Source organism: Cuculus canorus, chromosome 7 (genome assembly GCF_017976375.1).
Source record: "Cuculus canorus isolate bCucCan1 chromosome 7, bCucCan1.pri, whole genome shotgun sequence".
NCBI classification, from domain to species: domain Eukaryota; kingdom Metazoa; phylum Chordata; class Aves; order Cuculiformes; family Cuculidae; genus Cuculus; species Cuculus canorus.
The window spans coordinates 5324792-5346395 of record NC_071407.1 but is presented as its reverse complement, the minus strand read 5'-3'; the positions used below and the strand labels follow the sequence as shown (position 1 = coordinate 5346395).

The 21604-nt window shown below is 39.5% G+C and overlaps 1 protein-coding gene across 1 annotated transcript; it reads right to left on the bottom strand.

The window, feature by feature from the left end:
• Positions 1–926: 926 nt before the first annotated feature.
• DCLRE1A (DNA cross-link repair 1A) lies at positions 927–21199 on the bottom strand. The gene is given in 10 exon segments (XM_009570575.2): positions 927–2082; positions 2726–2867; positions 9289–9443; positions 10468–10613; positions 11953–12096; positions 13872–13990; positions 15114–15247; positions 17147–18721; positions 20183–20449; positions 20452–21199. Coding segments are annotated over 10 exon segments (2997 nt in total). The 5' UTR covers positions 20600–21199; the 3' UTR covers positions 927–1915.
• Positions 21200–21604: the final 405 nt, after the last annotated feature.

Sequence of the window (21604 nt, the reverse complement as noted above, 5' to 3'; positions counted from 1 at the left end):
TCGCTGACTGAAGTGAGCCTGTCGCCATCTGTTCCAAATCAGGGCAGGATTAACCAGGTCAGTCCAGCAGATGCCAGTGTCAGGGGCTTCCAAGATAGATCATTTTTGTGGTTAGTTTCAGAAATAAATTTGCTTTTAAAAGAATGAAAACCCCCAACCCTTCATTCTGAGTAGCAGGGTAGGTACTGATAGCAAGAAAGCATCACAGAGACGCAGCAGGTGTCTCGCACCCATCAGCTGCGCTGAAAGCTGGATTATTTTGGTTCCATTACCTCTTGCACACAGGCTGATGGAAACCCAAACCTGATGGAATCAGCATGGTGAGGGCCCACACGCATATTTGCCCCCAGTAGGGGTACTTCTCTTGAAAACGCAACTATGGAAACAATAGGCTGTCAAGAGTTACGATTACGATTTTTACTTTGGGGTGCTTCCTCCAGCTGCAAAATTAGTCAGGAAAAAAGAGTAGGAAGGCCAAAAAAGGGTGCATAATTCCTTAATGACTCAACTGTGAGAAGCATTTGCCTGCCAAACAGAATCCCCAAATTTGCTCCAACTTGTACAAGGAATTAATTCAGGTTTGGTATCTGCAAGGGCTGTAAAAGACACCTCCTCCGAACAGGAGTGGAATCCTAGGCATGAACTTATTTCTATCAGAGTTTTGCAGTTATTTCTCTCAGAAGACAGAAACAAAGCAAAGTGACTGTGTCAGAGGTCGTCACTGAAAGATAAGGTTCTGTTTGTATTTAGGCTGATCATCAAACTTCACCAAGAAATGTCTTCCCAACAAAGAGTGGCATTGAAGATTTCAGATGTGCTATTCTGGGGGGGTTTAGAGATGACTCTTCATGCATGATGCAACTTTTTTAAGTCCTGGAAGTTTGGAATGCTTTTTATTTTAGTACTTAAAATCATACTAGTGCGCTTGCATGCAACCACATACTTCAGTGTCATAAATAACCAGCAGATACAGAAAAAGCAGCACTGATAATCCGGTAGGATTGAGGGGAAAAATTGCAAAGAAAAACTTACCTTACTGCTGCCAGTACTAATATTTGCCTTTCTTGTTTTTCCAGAGTTCAAGTAACAAGCCAGCATACACAACCCTAAAAATGCATTGTAGAAGGCTACGTGGAGTGGAACTACTTCTGTTCTTCGACCATGTGCTGAGAATTTGCACTACCAGCACGCAGACGCGATCTTGCGCAATCAACAGACACAGAACGTTCACCAAAGACATTACTGATCGGTTTCTCAGATTAGCCGCTACAGTACTGAAAAGAAATGCATTTTGCTCTAACTTAGAAAGGATTCATGTAGGTTCTTTATTTAAAAACAATAAAAACCAGAAAATCTTGAGCTGAACATAGGTAGCAATGTCTTTTACAACAATCATTTTCCAGAGTAAGCGTGGTGCAAGAGCCTGAGCCAACCCTCATTTACGAGATAAATTTTGTTGGCAAGATTTAACTCACAATAGCCAGTTCTGCCTCAAGAAAAAAAGCTTCTCTGAAGCCAGAATTGACAGTATGTTTCACCAGATTAATATCATCTTGTTTATTACAATAACTTCTTTTCAGATATGGTTATCCTGGAGACAGTTTTCCCCCAGCAATATAAATCTGGGCATCTCCATAATCTGAGTTAAAATAAGAAGCAGGAAAAAGGAGTAAGATAAAAATAACCCAAAATACAAGTTTTTAAACAAGTTATTAAGTTATGGGAAAAATAAGTAGCAGGAACACGAGAAAGTAAAGTGCCTATATTTTTTTTTTAAATTTAGGTTTCTCAGGAGAATGGCAGCTTAGTCCTCCCTAAAGAAAGCTCCATGGAAAAAGGAGTTAAATAAAACTCACATCAACTCCCAAATCCCATTCCAGCCTACCTCCTTTGAAATACACATTCTTCCTTACATTTATTTATGCCTACTGCCCTCAATCATCCAGTCTCTAAAATGCTTCTCCATCAAGCTTCTAGCTCGCCAGTCACCAACATTGACAGTGGGGATGATCTTCTGTGGCTTCAACCATTGAACAAAACGCTTCATTTCCAGGTAACTGCTGTGTTCACTGTAAGGAATCCCTGAAACAAAACAAATCACAGAAATCTGTCAGTCTATTAGGTTTTTGCCAAAAAAACTTTTTTTTTTTTCAAGTCTTCCAGCTAAGAAAGAGTTTAAATAATTTTTTTTTTAAAATTCATATTGGAGATCTAAAGTTCATAGCTAAGGTAAAACAAAATCCCAGATTTTACTACTGGAAAAATTACCTTGCATTAAGTTACTAAATCAGTGCAAACTGAGTAACACCAAGCATTCAGATAAATGAATGTCAAAATTGTAAGAGTTTCAAATCCACCCATCAATAAGAACTGAGAGGAAGACCCACAGCCTCTCAAATGACTGAGGTATGGAGTGAAACCTTGGCTCTAGAACTGCACTGCCCCCCAGCATCAGTCAGGCCAAGATTTCACCCCTGAAGTCTTTACATATATCAGATAAAAGCCTTTATTTGCAAGAAGAGGACAAAAGTAGAATATATGCAAAAATCTGCATTTACACTTGGTTACTCAGTTCACAGATGTCTCCTGGATAGATCCATATGTTCAGATTCTCCATGAGTTATTAGTGAAGCATTGTTACAATGAACAGTAGGAGTTTCCAGAATAAAAATATAAAAAGCATCTCTGCAAAATTAAATGCAAGGAATCTTTACCACACTCATACCATATATGGTGATCTTTCCTCTTGTCTGGGGTTTGATGTCCACCAGAGACAGGCATGAATCAGAATACGTCCACCCAGTAGGTCTGAAAGCCAGAACTTGATCAAAATGTTCAGAAAACTTATTCAAGTGATCTTGCAAGCCCTGTGAAAAGAATACAGCATGTTCTGAATCCTAATAAACAGCTCATTAGTCTAAAAGTTGGAGATTTCATGATAAACCTCAGACTAAATTTTTTTTTCATATTTTGATATGAAATTTTATACTTTAAATACCATCTGCCTTGTAGGTATTGATGATAAACCTTCACATTTCAGAGCACCTTTTACCTTAGGATCTCAAGTACTTCATCTGAATAAGCACAGAACAGCTACACATTACAGATCAGAACACATAAGGCATCATCACATCATCTTATAGATCTTGTGCCCGAAGTCATTGATTTCCTCCTCTCAGCTGGAGAAGGTCAGCACTCTCAAAGCTGAGTGGTGGTAAAAGATGGTGAGAGCTGCCTTCAGTGCAAAATCATCTGGTTAAAGCACCACTGATACCCTGACATCTGCTTATGCCCAGAAGCGCTTAGGGATAAAAAGAACTACCCAAAAACTCGCAGCAAGCCAGTACATGAGTTCAGTACTGCTCTGAGCACTAAGCCATGCTTTATCACACCTCCGTTCGTGACCAGAAGGAAACGACCTCCCATCTCTTCACTCTGAATAAGATTAACTTGAATAAGTTTCCAAGTTGCCTAAGTTAGCCTTCAGTGCTGTTTAAGCTAGTATCGGGAAAAGGATGAAAGGGAAGTATAAGGAATGTACAATTGTATTCCTGGACAAAGCGAAGTCAGTATTATTTTAAACCAAAAATAGAAAATCAATTTCATGTGCCCTGTATAAAATCTTACATTCCCCATCTGAAAGCCTTACAAGATTAGAGAACTGAAAATAAAAAACTTTGTATCAGCAGCAGGAAGAGGAATACAAAATAAAACCTGATTAAAAACAGGTGGAAGTGGGGGATAGGCTGTGACAGCACGCTAACTAAACCATCAGACGCTTGCAAAATGTTAAGCAAGGAAGTGGAAAGCTGCCTGTTACACTGCTACCTTCAGTAGCACCTTCAAGAGCAACACACAGAATCCTACAAACAAGGCACAGAGAGAACATCAAAAAACCCCTACCACAACACACGTTTCATTCAGCAACAGGAATTATGGCCAGCTGCCATGGTTCTTAATACACGGCAAACATTCAGCCCTTACTAGATTAAAGACATAAGCAGTGTAATTCTCCTTCACACTTCATTTTGGGAAGATTAACATAGCTTAAGGTAACAATTTATGTAATTGGTCCCTTTAATGAAATCTAAACAGTACTTCAAATACAACCATTATTACATTAACCAATGCTGATAGTCTTTCAAATTTTGTTCTAAGTCAAGTGTGCAACTTTCACATTAAGGATACAATTTCAATCTCATCAAAAATTATTTGTGCATTTCAATAACAAGCACTTTTGAAAAATCTCACAGTGCTAGAATGAGACACTACTGAGCTAAGCAACATAAAAGAGGAGCACAGACCTGAGACCTCAGCTCTCTGGAAATCTTCCACTGTATATTTATATTTGATTTCTGACTGTTACAAAACATCACTTGTTGCAAAAGAATCATGCATGCAGTTTAGAAAAGATGGTCTCATTTCACAAAACAAATTACTACAGCGTGTATTTATAACAAGTCTGCTCTAAACACACATTCCATTGTCTTCTTTTATTGCTTTAGCCAACACTGTTCCAAACCTCCATCCCTTGAAAATAGAAAATATATTTCATTGCTAAATCAGCCTCCTTCAGTCACCATCACAGCCTGTCACTAAAGTCAGCAGCGCACGCAAATGGATTCGATCTCATACCATAAGGTATGAGGAGACTCAAACACGATTAAATAGTTGATTTACAATCGGCCCTACCACTATTTAAACTCGTTTGCCTTATTCACCAACAGCACAGCGATTGTGCCCCTGTACTCAGCACAGGTGAGGCCGCACCTTGAATCCTGTGTTCGGTTTTGGGCCACTCACTACAAGGACACTGAGGGGCTGGAGCGTGTCCAGAGAAGGGCAACAAAGCTGGGGAAGGGGCTGGAGAAGAAGCGCATTGAGGAGCAGCTGAGGGAACTGCAGTTGTTTAGCCTGGAGAAAAGGAGGCCGAGGGGAGACCTTATCACTCTCTACAACTGCCTGAAAGGAGGTTGGAGCGAGGAGGGGGTTGGGTCAATTCTCCCAAGGGGCAGGAGGAAATGTCTTCAAGTTGTACCTGGAGAGGTTCAGATTAGACATTAGGAAAAATTTCTTGACTGAAAGGGTTGTTGGGCACTGGCAGAGGCTGTCCAGGGAACTGGTGGAGTAACTATCCCTGAAGGTGTTTAAAAAGGTAGACGAGGTGCTCAGGGATCTGGTTTAATAGCAGACAGGTATGGTTGGACTTGATCATCTCAACGGTCTTTTCCAACCAAGCAATTCTATAATCCTGTGATTCATCAGCACACACAGCAATCCTTGTCCTTCACTGAATTAATCCAAGTATTGCAGTACAGTACCACATCTTTATCAAGCACACTTGTAATATTGCAGTAATTCATGCTTTAGTTTTATAAATACTTTAATTAATAAAAACCCAACACTGATATAAAAATTATAAGTTGTGGATTATTTTAGACTTTTGTAAATTTTATCCACTGAGAATATCCAGAACGTCAATTTAGAGCATGTCATCTCTCTTCTACCCCAGGCAGTACCTGAAGTCTGATAACTGAATAAAAAACTCAAGTAAGCCAGAGCTACGCATAGAAAAAACAATGAAAAGGAGAACCCCACCCAGGCCCACAGCAATACAACAACACGAAAAACATTCCTCTGCCACTCTATTTTCACTGCCCCTGTTCCCCTCTGGCTCATTCTTTCTAGTTTTACCTTTCAGACTTCACACACCTTAGCCAAAGCCATGTCAAGTTCTGGTTCTTTACAAGGGGGCAGTCGTAAGGCCTAGACAAAATATATCAAGTCTGCTGATACCTGGCCAGGTATTCAATAGTAAAAAAGGGAATGCTTTCATCCTAGCTACAGATCAAGATGATATAAATTTATAAAGCAGAAAACAGATGCTTTCTTCTCAAATTTGAACTTGTTTCTTCAACAGATTTTCGGGACAGTGACTCAACTCCTGATGCAGATATAGAATTCAATATTCAAACACACATTTGAAGATAAAAAGTGATGGAAAAAGTCACTGTGCCTGCACCTGTGTAGAAACCTGCTTGTCTTGACAAAGACAGCTCAAGCAGAAATGGGAAATGCACCACACATTATTGTCACCAAGCCTTTGGTCAAGTGAGAATCTGGGCTTGCAGTACACATTCTGAGGATGCTGTGGGTTTGCAAAGATCATCTTTCAAACTGTCTAAAAACATTCCCTAATCCACCTGGTTTTCATAGTGGATTTAACACAATTATGGCCACTATTCATTTTTGTTTGCTTCAGTTCTAGGCAGCAGGTATCAATGTTACATCTTTAAACTCTGGTAACATGGGGAAAGAGAGAGAGGTTTCTGTACTTTTCTAAAAATCAACAGGGTGAAAAGCAAATTCAAAATTGGAATTAAACAGCTGGACAATGCCACCAAAAGGAGAAAATATTCACAACACAGAGACTGCAAAAATACTTCTGGAATTCCTAAATATGCACTCAAAAAAGCATCAATGTTATTTTAAAAATATTATCACATTTCCCAGCCATCTGGAATCTCAATGATCAGGAAAAAGAACTCCTCCGATCACAGCAGAAAGCCTGTGAACAAGGAAGTATATGCAAGAGCATCTCAAAACCATGCGCTCACTTCCTTTCCGCTCTGGCAGAAAGGAAAGCTGTGGGCATTCAGATTTAGTCTTGGGAGCTGGCAGCTGCGGAAACATGAAAGCTTTCCTAGGGTAGGTATGGTTTTATCAACAGTTACTGCAGACTAGGCTTTAGTTGTGGTAAGCACAGGTAGCTTAAGTGGCTTTTTTTTGTTCTTTATCTAGAACAGACTGGAGAAGTTTTTCCATAACAAAAAGAAGAAGAATCATGCACACGGTTCTCGGAACTATCCAGCCTGAAGCCCATGCAGGTTTGGTATTTTTGTATTAGTAAAAGCATAATGGAGGGGGAGGGTGAATATAAAACGGGGGCTTCCAGGAGATACTGGGTTTGGCTATTTGCATTCTACTAAAAATGCCACTGATGTACAAGACCACAGATGCACTCAATTTATTAAATCCAGACCAAATCTGAGCTTTGGACTGTGAACACTCCCATAAGGATTTCATGGATTTGTAGGTTTGCAGCTGAAACTACACAAGCAGGAAATTAGCCCAAATTAACAAGGGGGATTGTGTCTTTCTGTAGGGCTAGGGATCAAATAAAACAGAAAAGGAAGGAGACCCAGAAGGCGATGAAGGCATTTGCGTTTAGTGATGAGGACCACTATACAAACTCTGGCTTTCCCAGCAGTGATCCGGTAATTCAGGACTAAACCTGTATAATCCAGCACAAGACAAACCCATGCAACTGGAGATGATGGCATCAACATTTACATGGTCTGTAAAAACAGGATGATATCGTTCATCATTCTTCAACTAGAACGGATTACAAGTGATCAGATATTTTATGCTGAAAAATAGTCTTTTCTGAGTTCATGTTTACTGATGCTGCTGGAGCAGAAATAAGGTAAATGGTCATCTGGACTCATCTTTAAGCATTTAACATTCTCCATAGTTTACTCATCCTGCATTCCACCTGGGCATTCATCTAGCTACTGGCCTCACTGGATGTTTAGCGCTCTCCTGGAAGTCCTGCCAGCACGCCTAGCTTACACAGATACAAAATTACTAATGATGGAGTTAGTAATTCCTATAACACATTCCAATAACTTGGCACCTGATGTCAAAGACCCAGTACAGAGGGCTGTGCCAGTCACACCAGGACTCTTGGCCACTAGATCACTGTGCCATTAATCTTTGCTGGCCTTTTCCAGGATCCAGGTATCCCTTCTGACAAGATGTAGACCTGTCTGGGACCTCCTGTTCTCAGAGATGAGACCCTGCACATGACACAACTGCCTCTCTCCAAGAAGCAGGGCTGTCTAGACATCCTTGTGGGATAAACACATGCTCTGCCTGAAAGTCCAGCTATGCGAATACGCCATACAGGCTGGGACACATGACAGCAGAATTGCATAACAACCCAAAATTTGCAGAAGAAATCAAAATATATTGCTGTTCAAGACAATACAACACATTAAAAATAAATCTGTACACATTTCCATTACTCATTTTGTGCCCCACCGTGGAAAAAGATTATAGAACAACATTAAAACACGAAGATATTAAGTTGCATCTCCTGCTGCTCCCTTCCAAATCATATAGCCCCTTTTTCTCCTTTTTAGGTCAACTCTGACCTTACTGGTCCTGCCGCTAAATACCATCTTGCTCTGAAGGATGTGCTTGAGATGGCACAGCAGACTTGAAGCAAAGCAGGAAAATGAATCCAAGTCTGTAAGGCATAAGCAGCCACTGTTTTTCCTCTGTCTTCCAGGTTACTTTTAATCTAAAGCCTGTGTCTTTGCCTTAACAACATTCTGCATTTTGCAGTCTATTTAGAAAAAAAAACTTTCCCTCCAGGAATCGGTCACCTTCTGTAGGAAATTCCCACCAAAACTCTCAACGACAGAAACCCACTGTCTCAAATCTCAACTGCTGTGTTCATTTGAAGTCAACTTAGATGTAACAATGTCTTAAAACAAACTGGTTTACTTGCTTTTGCTACAAATATTTGCAAAGATTGTGTGGAAAAACTAAAGCGTGCATATATATGAGGTGTCCTTCAATTCATTCAACGTGTGTGTTTGTTTATACGCGAGTCTTCATTGATTTTGAAGTATTCTTATCTCCATGGAAATCAGCACAGAGGGAAAGAGAATATTGCTTTGAAAGATGAAAATATGAATATAAATACATGGAAAATGAATTGAGAGGAACACGGAGAACCCTATTTCCTTTTTATCAAACACCAGACTGAAGCTGGCCACGTCCATGGGCTGCCTCAAGACAGAGGCTCACAAGTAGAAAACCCTTTTAGTCTTCTTCCCTCCCCATACCAAGTAAAAGACAAGCTGGAAACAGGGACTCCCATGTCACAATACATTAATTGCTAACGGGACAGATCCTGCAGTCATTACATAAATTGACTTCAAAAAGGCCTGCAAGGAACAAGCCTTTGAACAAATCTCATCTTATCTTGTACAAGCACAGCACTGAAGTGAAATTACACTTTCTGTGCATCATGTTTGGAGACAGTTATTAATGTTTAATTGCATTTTGTTTTCAATGTAGTACTACTACATGTCAAAACTCTACTAAATGAATACGATCTGACAAGAGGTTAAAAAGCCCCAAACACAACACAGGCTGGGAGGAGCCAAGATTAAGAGTAGCCAGCAGGTTAATCAACAGTTTATTTTCTGAACTTACCTTAAAATTAATTTGCATCATAGGAAGAACATGAAGCAAAGTACCACCCCAGTCCACACTGATGAGGGAATTAACAGCTGTTGACTCCAAGCACTGCAGTGTTTTGTACTTATCACGGGACATACTTGCTTTGGAGCCTAGAACTTCAGCAATTGCTTTAGGATTAATTGGGAAGAAAACAGATAAAGAAAATGATGAGTTAATTTTTTTTGCTTGTTTTGGAGATATTCCTAATTATTGCACTGGATCATTTTAGCTGTTGAAAAATCCATATTCAGCAGGATACAGTGTTCTGTATTTGAATAAGAAGAGAAACCTGTAATACCTGTTAAAAAACTCTGGCTCCTACACTGTAGCAGCAGAATTGTGTATGACAATTGGAAAAGAAGGAGAACAGAAGTACTTTTATAAGTTTCAAGTCATATTTCTCTGCTACAATGTTACTGAGATGAACTGGTGTTTATTTCAAAGATGTCAGAAATGTGTAGATTTTGGAATGAGTAACAAACAGCCCACCTTAGACAGACAATCTCAGTGAAACTAAGCCTTGTGTTGATGACTTTAAACATACTCAGAAGCCCAAATGGCACACAGCTGACTGCTATAGAACGTACATTTGGCCAATCCTAATGCTGTGACTGAGTGAAGCACAGCACACAAGATTTTCATTAAGTAGAAAAGATGCATTTTAGTCTGGGGAATGCTTTGTTAAAATTGATTTAATTAAAACTGTTTACTATAAATATTTAGGAAAACATGTAATATAAACCTGGGAAGAAAAACTGCTGGCAAAACAAAGTTTAATAATAATTATATCCTTTTACTGTTTCTTGACAACATAAAATTATTAACACCAAAAATGTCAAAGACTTTTTTTTTTTTTAATTGCTGTTAGCAATTTTCTCACCACAGTCAATTACATTGGTTCATTGTTTAGGATCCAAATTGGCCTTCTGAATATTTGGGGTGTTTGTAAAAGTGGCAGAAAAATATTTCTTTCAAAAAGTTAAAACTTACTGATTAGAAAACTAGCAGTCAGATTATTAAACATATTTTCTTTACCCATTATCTAACCATCAAGACTAACCAACCCTTTATATCATGAAAAAAAAAAAAGGCCTTTTAACATTGACTTACATGTTTATTTATTTTTTTATCCAGTATACTTATTTTACATACCTAAAAAGACTTTTTCTTTTCCAATAGAATAGGTGCCACAGACAACTAGAGTACGTGGGTTTAAGGTCACTGTCTCAAAGGCAGTATTGACAGCAAACTGGATAACCTCTTGTTGAGAGGGAAAAGTGTATTCAGGACTACAGTATCTAGGGCATGGAAAAAAGAGACACCACATCATTACACAAGATAGGAAACAACTGAATTTACCAAGAAGTCCCTCAAAACTGCATGCATAGAAAGGGTTGGGTTGGAACTTGGTTGGTTGGAATGGGACTTCAAAGCCCGCCCAGTTCCAACCCCCTGCCATGCGCAAGGACACCTCCCACTGGACTAGGCTGTCCAAGGCCCCATCCAACCTGGCCTGAACATCCCTGGCCAACCTATGCCAGTGCCTCACTACCCTTATTGGGAAGAATTTCTTCCTAATTTATAATCTAAATCTTCCCCCTTCCAATTTGAAGCCATTCCCTCTCGTCCTATCATTATATGCCCTTGCAAAAAGCCCCTCCTCAACTTTCTTTTGGAACCCCATCAGGTACTGGAAGTTGCTCTAAGGTCTCCCCAGAGCCTTCTCTTCTCCAGGCTGAACAACTGCAACTGTCTCAACCTGTCCTCATAGCAGAGGTGCTCCAGTCTTCTGATCATCTTTGGGGCATTCCTCCATACAATAACAAAGTAATGAACAATTTTATCCTTCTATATAATTTCAGTCTACTTGCAATCTATTTATTAAAAACACTGAGGTGCCCAGATGAAATTGTTGCAACAAAATTTACACGGGAGTATATCAGTCTGAAACTACTTTCTTGTCTGACGCTGACAATTCTGCAGGTTTTTCCTCTATAAATACGAAGTGCTCTTTCAAGCTAGATATTTGTATCATGTCCTAATTACATCCTTATGTCTATTTTTTGTCATGCACACAAACCATAACATAAGGCATTATTCATTCGCAGAAACATATGGAACAGAAATAAAAGACTGCAGCTGGGCATTAGTCATCATACACAGAAAAACAATTTTATATACATGAGTCAGAGAAAGGTCTAATGAAAACCTGGACAACCAATTTAACCATTTGGCATTCTTTCATTCTCTGAATTTCCCTGTGCCCCTTTTCATAATAGAGTTGGATTCACATAAAACTAGTGTCCATGAACTTCTTGTTTAAGAGCCGAACACTCAATATATGAATTTGGGCACTCAGAATTTAATATCACTTAAAAATAGCAAGGCCATCTCAGCTGATACTTAAGTATTTTCTCCACTACCCACTTATATTCCATCACGTAACAGCATAACAGATGAACAAGCTAGACATACACGGACTTTCAATAAATACCTGATTTTATTCAGCACTAAACAGAACTAGGAAGTGTTAAAATGGTAATGTCATTTATACTTATATCTACTTGGTTCACACAAAGTCTGACAAAACTGAAAAGAGGGTTATATTGAAAAAAACCCAACAATTAGACAACTTACGTGGTATCAAGGTAAAGGGTATGGACTTGTTGACCAACTAAAGCAGGGTAGCGCTCCATGGAAGGATCTGCCCTGAAGTCTCCTGTGTGCAGAATAACAGCTCCACTGGGCAGACAGAAAAGTATCATTGATGCACCTGGGCAACTGAAACACACAAACAAAAAAAACATTTACAAATTATGTTAGTTTTTTATACTGACAAACTGCCTTAGGAGATACACCACCCTGCAGCAGCAGGGAAGTCGGTCGAGCAGCATTTTAATTCACACCTACTGCGCAACCTAATTCAGATAGAAATTCTGATTCCTAAAGGAACTCTGAAGCTAACTTTATGGCCATAGATAAGCTACACTTGAGTTCTCAGCTGAGATACAGGGAAGAAAAAAAACACACCAACAGTAGAGTAATGAAGTATTAATTGCCTTTTTGGGATGCTCTATCTTCTTAAAGACGCTGCCTCAGTTGCACTGAGGTGCTATCACTTGATTTAAAGGGGAAGCAGCACACCAAAGAGAAGCAGTGTACTTATTCAGGAGAATCAGGATTGTATTATTGCAGATGCATTTTCATTCCTGCAGGACTTACTGAAGCATTTCCTTTCAAATTCTATTTGCAGATTTTGAAAATTATCCTCCATCCAGAATTCCCTGGTCATGAATACAAGTCTCTTATTGGCCAGAGCAAATCCATTGCACATTCTGCAGTTCCTCACCAAAGCTGTCTGAAGGGCAAGAGCTCAGACTGGAAAAGCAGATTGGGACTATTTCGGGCATGAATCATCTGCAAAGAGTAGAAGAAATCTCTAAAAAGGAAAAACTGCCATGAATCACAGCTAAAATGACAGAATGGGTGAACTCTCCAAAACGTTGAACTTTGTATCTAGAGTTTATATTCCCTTTAAACTGAAGCAGGGGATCAGTAAGACAAACAGGAAAAATGAGAAGTGGCCAAATTACATAAGCAATAAGGCTTCCTTCATTCCCAGAAAGGGTTCTCGAAGGACTTAATGGAATCTTATCTCTCCAACTATAAACACATCCTAAGATAAGTAATATTCAAACCAGCTGTGACACAGCGCTGCGTTTCAATATATACTTGAGGGAAAGGACTTTTCCTTTAGCCCACAGCCAAATAAGGTACCAAGAGGCAGAATGGCAAGAGCACAGGCCTGGAAGTCAGGTGGTGCGGAAGTCCAGCATTACCACACAGTGCCTGTGTAATGCTGGACAAAAACCTCACCCTTTATCACTGAGTCCAGTCAGACGCATGGAATGGTTTGGGTTGGAAAGAACCTTAGAGATCACCCAGTTCCGACCTCATTGCCATGGGAAGTCTTGTTGCACATTTCAACAGGCTTTTCTTTAAAGTTCAGTTTTCAAAATGTTGGCTAGGTTTGGCCTGTCCTGAGATCCAAAATACTTCATTTTTCTTTAGCTGAAGATTTCACTGTCTTTAGTTGAAGCTACAGAAATCTAGCACATTTGATAATCGCATCTAGGGTGCTCCCAACTGCATACCAAAAACTGAAGTGAACAGACCAGTAGAAAAAAAAAATAAACTTCTCCACAAGTTTCAAAATTACTGCGCTATGTGTGGTTAACACCATGTACTCATTACAACAACAAAAAAAAAGTATCGCTAAAATTACAAAAAAAACCTAGGTTTCATTTTCAAAAATAACTTGCTGATTGCGAAAAATAACTATCTGCAAGATATTAAGACTCCTACATGCCTAATTCACTTCTGAAGTGAAAATGCCTGGTACTAAGCCAACTCAGGAACATAAAGTGTTTTCACCCTTATTGTTTCAGATCCCCTGACACCTAAAACTCATGAAAACATGAAATGCATCTGCACAGTTATTTATCTTTAATATTCTATACATACAAACATTTCACAACTAATGCAATGATACATACTGATTGGCATCGAGCAACAGCACCTTGATCCCATTCACTACACATTCTGTGTCCATCGGCAGCACGTGGATGTACTGCTCTTTGACTCGAAGTTTGCTCTTCACCAGGTTGCCAGTTATCTGTAACAGGGGGATTTAATATGGAATATGAACAAAAATCTAAAAAAAAAAAGCCTTTGTTTATTTTAGAAAAAAAGGTTCTCAAAGCCAGACTGTCTGGATTAGAGAGAAGCTATGAGAAACTATGAGATTCTGCGTATAAACAAGCCTTTCAGTAGCATTTCACCCCTTAAAAAAACAAACTGGAAAAAAGCTGTTTTAAAAAAAGCAAACTTTTAAAAGCTTGTCAACAGGTTATGGATTTGGATCAGAGAAGGGGAATAGCATTTGTTACAGACTTTCAAGAACAGGAGGTGGTTAAAGCCTTCTTAAAACAACTCAAAAAATTTCCAAGTCATAGGCTCCAGATCATATCATGGAGGACTGCCACTCCAACACCTGCTGGAAGGAGAACATGGGACACAAGCATTCCAGGAGATTCCCAGAGTCATTCAGAAATACGTTTTCTGATGCCAGTTCTGGATGGGTTGATGAGGTAAGGTGCCCTACCACGTTATGGGTAAAGAAGAGCTGGTTGGCTGTATGAAAGCTGACTGCAGTCTTGGCCATTCAGCAGCCTGCAGCACAGAATGCACAGGACTAGGCTAAAACAATTCTATTTACTTAGTGCTGAGAAAAGATGGCCTAAGTGGAATCTCATTTCATACCTCCCTCACTTGAATAGTTAGAGAGAAGATGAAACCTTCTCTATGATGCACACAAAAACAATAAGCTAGTCTAAAGTCGCAAAAAGGGACATTTCAATTGTATATTAGGAAATTACCTCAGAGTGGGTAAGCATGCAGCAGGCTGTGAGGAGATGTAGTGGAACCTGTCCTGTTTTCAAAATCTGACCAACCCAGGTTCTCTGCAGTCTGATCTAACTTGAAAGCTAGACCTGCACTGCACAGGAGATCAGACTCTATGACCTCTAAAGATCCTTTTAAACCCTTCATTGGTGGTCTAATCAGTCAAATCAAATTTCTTACAAGAGAAACACAGATTCCCCTATAGATACATCCACTGTGCCTCACTGACCAACCAATGGAACTTCTATTTACTTTCACCAGTATAAAAGTGCATCTGCATCAGTATACGGTTGGAAACAGATTTGATAATATCCAGTAATCTTGAAAAACCTTACCTTATTACAGTAGATTGGAAATGTGAAGTTTTTTGTTAGCCCACAATAGTGATCAGAGTGAAAATGAGTAAGGAAATAAGCTGTGCAGCCTTCAATTTCTCCATACTGGAAGGCATCAACTGTAAAACCAGTTCCTACAACAAAAGGGAAGAGAAGCTAATCAGTAAACGTGCACAGTTCAGAACTAGTTTATAATTAGACGTTCCTTTTGTTCCTTTTTCTTTCTTTCTTTCTTCCAAATTAAAATGGAATACACTTACACTGCATACAGTTGAAGAAGCCATTTAAAGATGAGCATGGCATGCTTATGAGTCAGTTGTAAAAAAGATTCCTGTTTATTAAAACAAAAAAAGTGTCCACACCTGTTTTTGAGCTCCTATCTTATGCAGATGGCAACTGGTTAAGCAAATAAAACATATTTATCTGCTATCAGCTGATATTTTTGAAAGTTCACGTAGATTAAAATCTAACACCAACATCCTAACACAAAATAAAACCAGTAACTACAGCTTAGCAGAATGCCTATTGCAATCACACTGCAATATTTCTATTATTTTACATTTAATATTCCCCTTAAAATATGCTACCATTTAGTTATCAAGAAAGCAATCTTAAGTCTTCCAATGTAACTGCTGAAATGAAGCACGACTGATTTGCCATTGTGTGCTTTCAGTGAAGCGCTGTTTGGATAAAGATTACAGTTATACAGAAGACAGCCCTTTTCTCTGCAAATGTAGGGTTTTTTTAATGAAAACATACTGTCGAATGGTCTTCACACTGGGTTATACTTTCTTAAAACCACCAAATAGCACATACAACTAATTCATCCAGCAGCACTGAAATAAGTTCATTCTATGTTATGCAAACTTCCCATACCTTCTAGGAGAACCAGAAACAGTTCTACTTAGTTGAGGCTAGAATGTCAAGTATTTGCAACACAAAAAAAACCACAAGAGTTTGCTAGTTAAAAATCACAAACCAAAAAAATTCCCATGTCTTTGAGAGGTACCAAACTCAAAATTTCAGGAAGGCTGAATTCTACTGGGCTATGGAGATAACTACGCATTATTTGCAACATAGAAAATACAGTCAAATACTCTTCAAATGTAGTAACAAAATCCAGAACAAAATCCAAACAAATATCGCTCACAACAAAGCAACTTTAACACTGCATTGTAGGCATAGGAGTCTGCTCTTTAAATTTATTAGGTATGGAAGATTCTCTAAGTCCACGGAACTCACGATTCTGGTATAACCTCACAAAGACTTAAGGTCAGTCTTCAAGCAGCAGCTTGGCATGTACAATCACTAATGTACTTCCATCTGGTTTCCTCAAGTATTTACCTATGACTAAGACAGTCCTTTAGTGGTAAACAGAACAGTGGGGACCTGAAGCTGTTCAAGCCACTAATCCAGCACTCCATGTTTTATGGAATTGTTTGAGGAGATTCTGAGAAACTGTTTCCTTAGCTAAACTCTTCTGCTTGGTTTTCATTTCTTTTTCACAGTTGCAGTACTTCATTCTTCTAATACTCATGAATTTCAAATACAAAATTAAACTCATTTTTTTTAACTTGGTTAATAATTGGAAGTAATTGCTATTGACAGCCCCATATCCAGGCACAACTGAAGCAACGTAAAATATTAGTTACAGGAAGTAGAAGTGAATATAAACAAGGGATGTATTCAAAATCACTTAAGAAAGTAGATCCATCTTTCAATACTCCTTATCTTTCTTAATCTGGGAAAAAACATGCAAAAGTTAGTTCTTGAAATAGTTTTCCTGAGAGAACTATTTCACTGTTCTTCATCAATGAAGCCATTGCTGGCTCCAATTCTGCAATCACCTTCTTTTGGAGATCTGGACCCATGTCAGATTTTATCAAATTAGATGGAGGAAAGAAAATTCACTATAAGCCACAGCATGAATGGTTATGAAAAGTGAAGAATACTGAAACCTAAAATTAGGTGAAAAAATACAACTTTTGAGCCAAAATTAGTCAAAGACTACAAAAGCAAGAGTTCTTTCTCACCTGGTATTTTCTTGTAGAAAGGGCAGTGTTTCTTTCTTGTTCCTTCATCTGTAGTAGGTGATTCTTTAAACTTTTTTCTCCACCTTCGCTGGTGACCAGAACTTACATCTGAAACGGCTCCGTTTTGACTTAAACTTTCTGTAACTGCATCTACATCTTCCACAGACCCTTCAGCTTTCCTTTTTTGCTGTCTGGGCCTCTTTCCATTGGGAGTTAAAGAACTTGTTATCTGCTTTCCTTCACTCAAAGGAGCCTGTCCTTTGCTTTCCTCTTTTACTTTGGGTTTTAACCCAAAGAAAACACCAATGTCCATTTGTTTGAGTTCCTTGGCAGAACTGAATTTGGCATTCATACTTGCTGAAGAAAGAGATGACACTGTTGTAGAGATGGGACTGTGAAAGCACACAGCAGCTGAAGTAAGATTTCCTGCTTTCTCCACTACTGACTGCAAATCCCCCTCACAAGTTGTTTTTTGAATTGCATTGGCAGTAGTTTTGTCTGTATTAGTTAAAATGTCACTCGGGTCACTCAAAACTTTACTTTTCTGTCTCAAAAGAGATCCAGCAGCTTCTCTGACAAGCAGTGATGATGTATCAGTAAAACTCACATATGCAGAATCCAAAGCACAACGACCAAGATCTTCTGACTCTGTGTTACCTACTTTAGCAGCAGAGGAAATCAATTCTGACTCTTTAACTTCCTCACAATTAAACGGAAAAGAGGATCCACCCGCTAGCACCTCTTCCTGATGCTGCTTATCTACACCTGTTGAGTTACAGAACCTGCTGTTCATGTGACTCTGAGAAACAGCTTTGATGCTATGACTTAAATGGTCCAATGTATTTACTTTCTCACAGTAGTTTTTTTTAATTATGAAATTTCCTATTTCACTATGCTTATACTGAGGCTTCTGCTGTAAGAGAGGTCCATCAAATGTTTTATATGCCACAGAATCAGATTCTTCACCTTCAAGGTTCTGGACTTTCAATAACCTATTTTGTGAAATTTTTACTTTCTTCTCTTCTTCCTCAGTTTCCTCTTCACTTTCCTCAACAGTACTCAGAGGAGAATAAGAAATTTCACAGTCACTGAAGTCTGCTTTTGATTGTAGTAGACTTGGCTGATTTCTATCTTTCTGACTACACAGATCTTGTTCTGTTTCACTTTCTTGAGAGAATGCAAAGTCATAAAATTCAAATTCATAACTATTATCTGTGGTCTGTGTAAGCTGAAATGTCTTTTGAGGCTCTTGAACATCTGTAAAAGAGGAAGTACTTTCACCGATTATATTCAGAGACTTCATTTGCGGTGAACTCTGCGCCATCAGTGTAGAGTCATCATTCAGGAGATTTTTTACATTATTAGATGGTTTCTCATCCCATGAGACTTCCTCCTCTACATGACTTGAGGAACAACTGGGCTTTGCAGCAGTAGAACACGTCATCTTCCCCTCCAAAGCGTTTGCTGAGGAGTTCACAAGGTAATCTCCTGCCCTGCTTGCTGCAAGGAGAAAATGGCTGTAACGCTTGTAGTGGGATGGAATGGTAGAAGTGCAAAGTAAACCATCAGGGCACTCTGTGAAAAGAGATAAACAGAGAAGAAATGTTAATATCTTCACAAATCTAGTTGGCATAATTATTAAAATAGAAATCACAAGCTTTTTCATACAAATGCAGCTACTAGAGGACAGAATGCACAAGTAAAAAGTAATTTTCAAGCTGCCAAGACCTCCTGCCCTGGGCTGGCTAGAAATGAGAATGCTTCCAACCTGAAACCAAACTGCTGCTAATACAAAACTATGCCAAATTAACACAGCCCTCTAACAGCACAGGTGCTTAACCCCGCTTCAATGCATACTAATGTAATCACATGGCTTCAGGTTTAGAACTGTCCCACATGCAAGCAATGAGCTCAGAGCAGCAGCACTAGGAAAGGTCAGTTAGACATGTTTCAAAGCAAACCAAATCTTGATTCTTAATCAACCTGTAATTCCATTTCAAATTGTCTCCTGGGTTACACATTATATTTTTAATTAAAAAAAAAAAAAGTCCTGTATTTACTTATGTGAAAAAAGTATTCAGTATTGAGATGCCAGCAAAAAAAAAATCTTTGGCTGTTCCCTAAGCACAAATGCATGAATCAATCAGAAAGATTTTTCATCTGTTAATCAAGTGAGAGGTGGAAATCAGGTGTTAACACATCTGCCTCAATTTAAAATCACTTCAAGGAAAGTTACAAAGATATAAAAAGGAAAGTGACTCCACTATGTAAAACAGCCTTTACTAATTTCCTGACTCTATGGTTTCTGGTTTTTTTCAAATGTTATGAGGCGTATTAAGAAGGTAAGTTGCATACTTGGATCTGTTCAGACATGGTATTTTGCCACATGAAACTACCAATTTAAATGAGACTGTTTTATTCCTCTTGTACAGAGCTCAAAACAAAACCATGTTGTGTAATGATGCAAGAATGTTCATGTATAGATCTGTATAAAATGTCTAAAGCACAGGGGATCAGGGACTAATATTTCAAGTAAATTAGTGTAACATTGATTTCAGCTTCCAACTATCCATAGACAACTAGACGAAGTACACAGCAATGTGGATACAGGACAATAAAATCTACATCCAACGACAAAAAAATTCAGTGTCAAAAGCAGCAGCCTCTTAACTGAAGGAGGGCTTTTTTTGCTGGTATTGATCTAGTAACTGAAACAGGTTCCATTATTTTAAAATGGTAAATACACACCTCCAGTTTCTTAAATAAGCTACTAAAACTGGAGCTTGATCAACAGCCATGAATCTTCATCACTACTCTACAAAGTTTTGAGGTCAGATTCCTATACGAGATTTTCATGATGGATTTCCAAAAATCTCATATGAAAATAATACTGACAAACTATCAGCAGCAACATTCTAAAACCAAAACCAACTACTATCTCCCATTTTGAACTAAATACGAAGACTAAGGGTTATAGCAATATTACGTAAGGAGGCTTTAACTTTCCTCCAAAGGCTTTTTCTTCTCTATTCATACCTTTTTCAATGGATCCTGGAGAATCCAAACATTCAGCAACATGCCATCGAGGTGTCTGGACCAACAGCAAAGAGAAGGGCATCTGGCAGCTCGGACAGTATCCATCCTGAACAGGCTTTGCATTTTGTGAGCTCTGTTCCGTCAGGCTACCTGCGCTTTCCTGGGAGTGGACGCTTATGTCATCTTTACACTGATCTCCATTCTGATTCGGCCTTAATGTCTGCTCTTCTTTCTGAAACGCCTCAGTTTTTTCTACAGATTTTTTTTATTTCTATTTCTCTTTCTTTTTGGCCTGCACTTCCCATCACATACTTTCTTTGTGGGTGTAGAGACACTCCCTGAATTAGTCTGATGCTTTTCTTTCCTAATGGATTTGTACTCCCAAATGTCCTCTTCCAATAAAGCATCTTCAGACATGGCAACACAAGAAATGTTCTCCTTTCCTCTAAGGAACAGTTCACAAAAGTACCTTTCCTTACACTAAAATGTTTTACCTTCCCTTCCCTCTTCACTACCTGAAGAAACGTATCTGAACTCCATTTAAAAAGAGCATCACTGGACCCCAAACCAAAACGTAGTCCATGATGGGACAGGAGCATGGTGGATCCTATCCCAAAAATAATTTAACAAGCGGCTCTTTGAATATTTGCAATCACTCCCGTGAAGCAAAACTCAAGTCTGTAAGATGCAGAGAGGCTTGCGGGGTGAGCCATCTCCCTGTTAGCCCTCTCAGAAAGGATATCTCTCTGGGAAGCACCCAACCAGCCCCACTCTCCTGACCACCACCTCGCTGTCCTGAAGCAGGAAGATTTTAATGGAAAAGGTCGAAAAGTTGAGCTGCTGAGAGGCACCATGCGACGAAGGCGGGCATCGAGGGGGGCGGGCGGGCTCCTCTCCCAGGCCGTTCTCCCGCCTCCTCAATCGTTCTTCCCCTTCCTCAACCCCTTCACCCCCTCCTCAATCGTTCTTCCCCTTCCTCAACCCCTTCACCTCCTCCTCAATCGTTCTTCCCTTTCCTCAACCACCCCCAGCCGTCCCCCCAGTCCTTCTCCCCCCTCCTTGACCGCTCTCCTCCCTCCTCGATCCTTCTCCCCCCTCCTCAATCCTTTTCCCCCCTTCTCAGTCGTTCTTTCTCCCCGCTCCTCGACCGCTCCCCGCCCTCCTCAATCGTTCTCTCCCCCCTCACCCGTCCCCCCAGTTCCCTCTCCCCTTTCGCCCCTCTCCTCCACCGTTCACCGCCGCAGCAGCGATCCGCCGCCGCCGCAGATTCGTCACCACGGCTGGCGCTCAATTTCCCGCTTCCCTCATACGACCCACCCACACCCCCCTGCCAAAAAAAAAAAAATCACTCTGCTTAAATTCTTGAAGCCTTGTTTGCACTTTATCGGGATCCTGCCTGATTTTCACATCTCTTCCACCGAC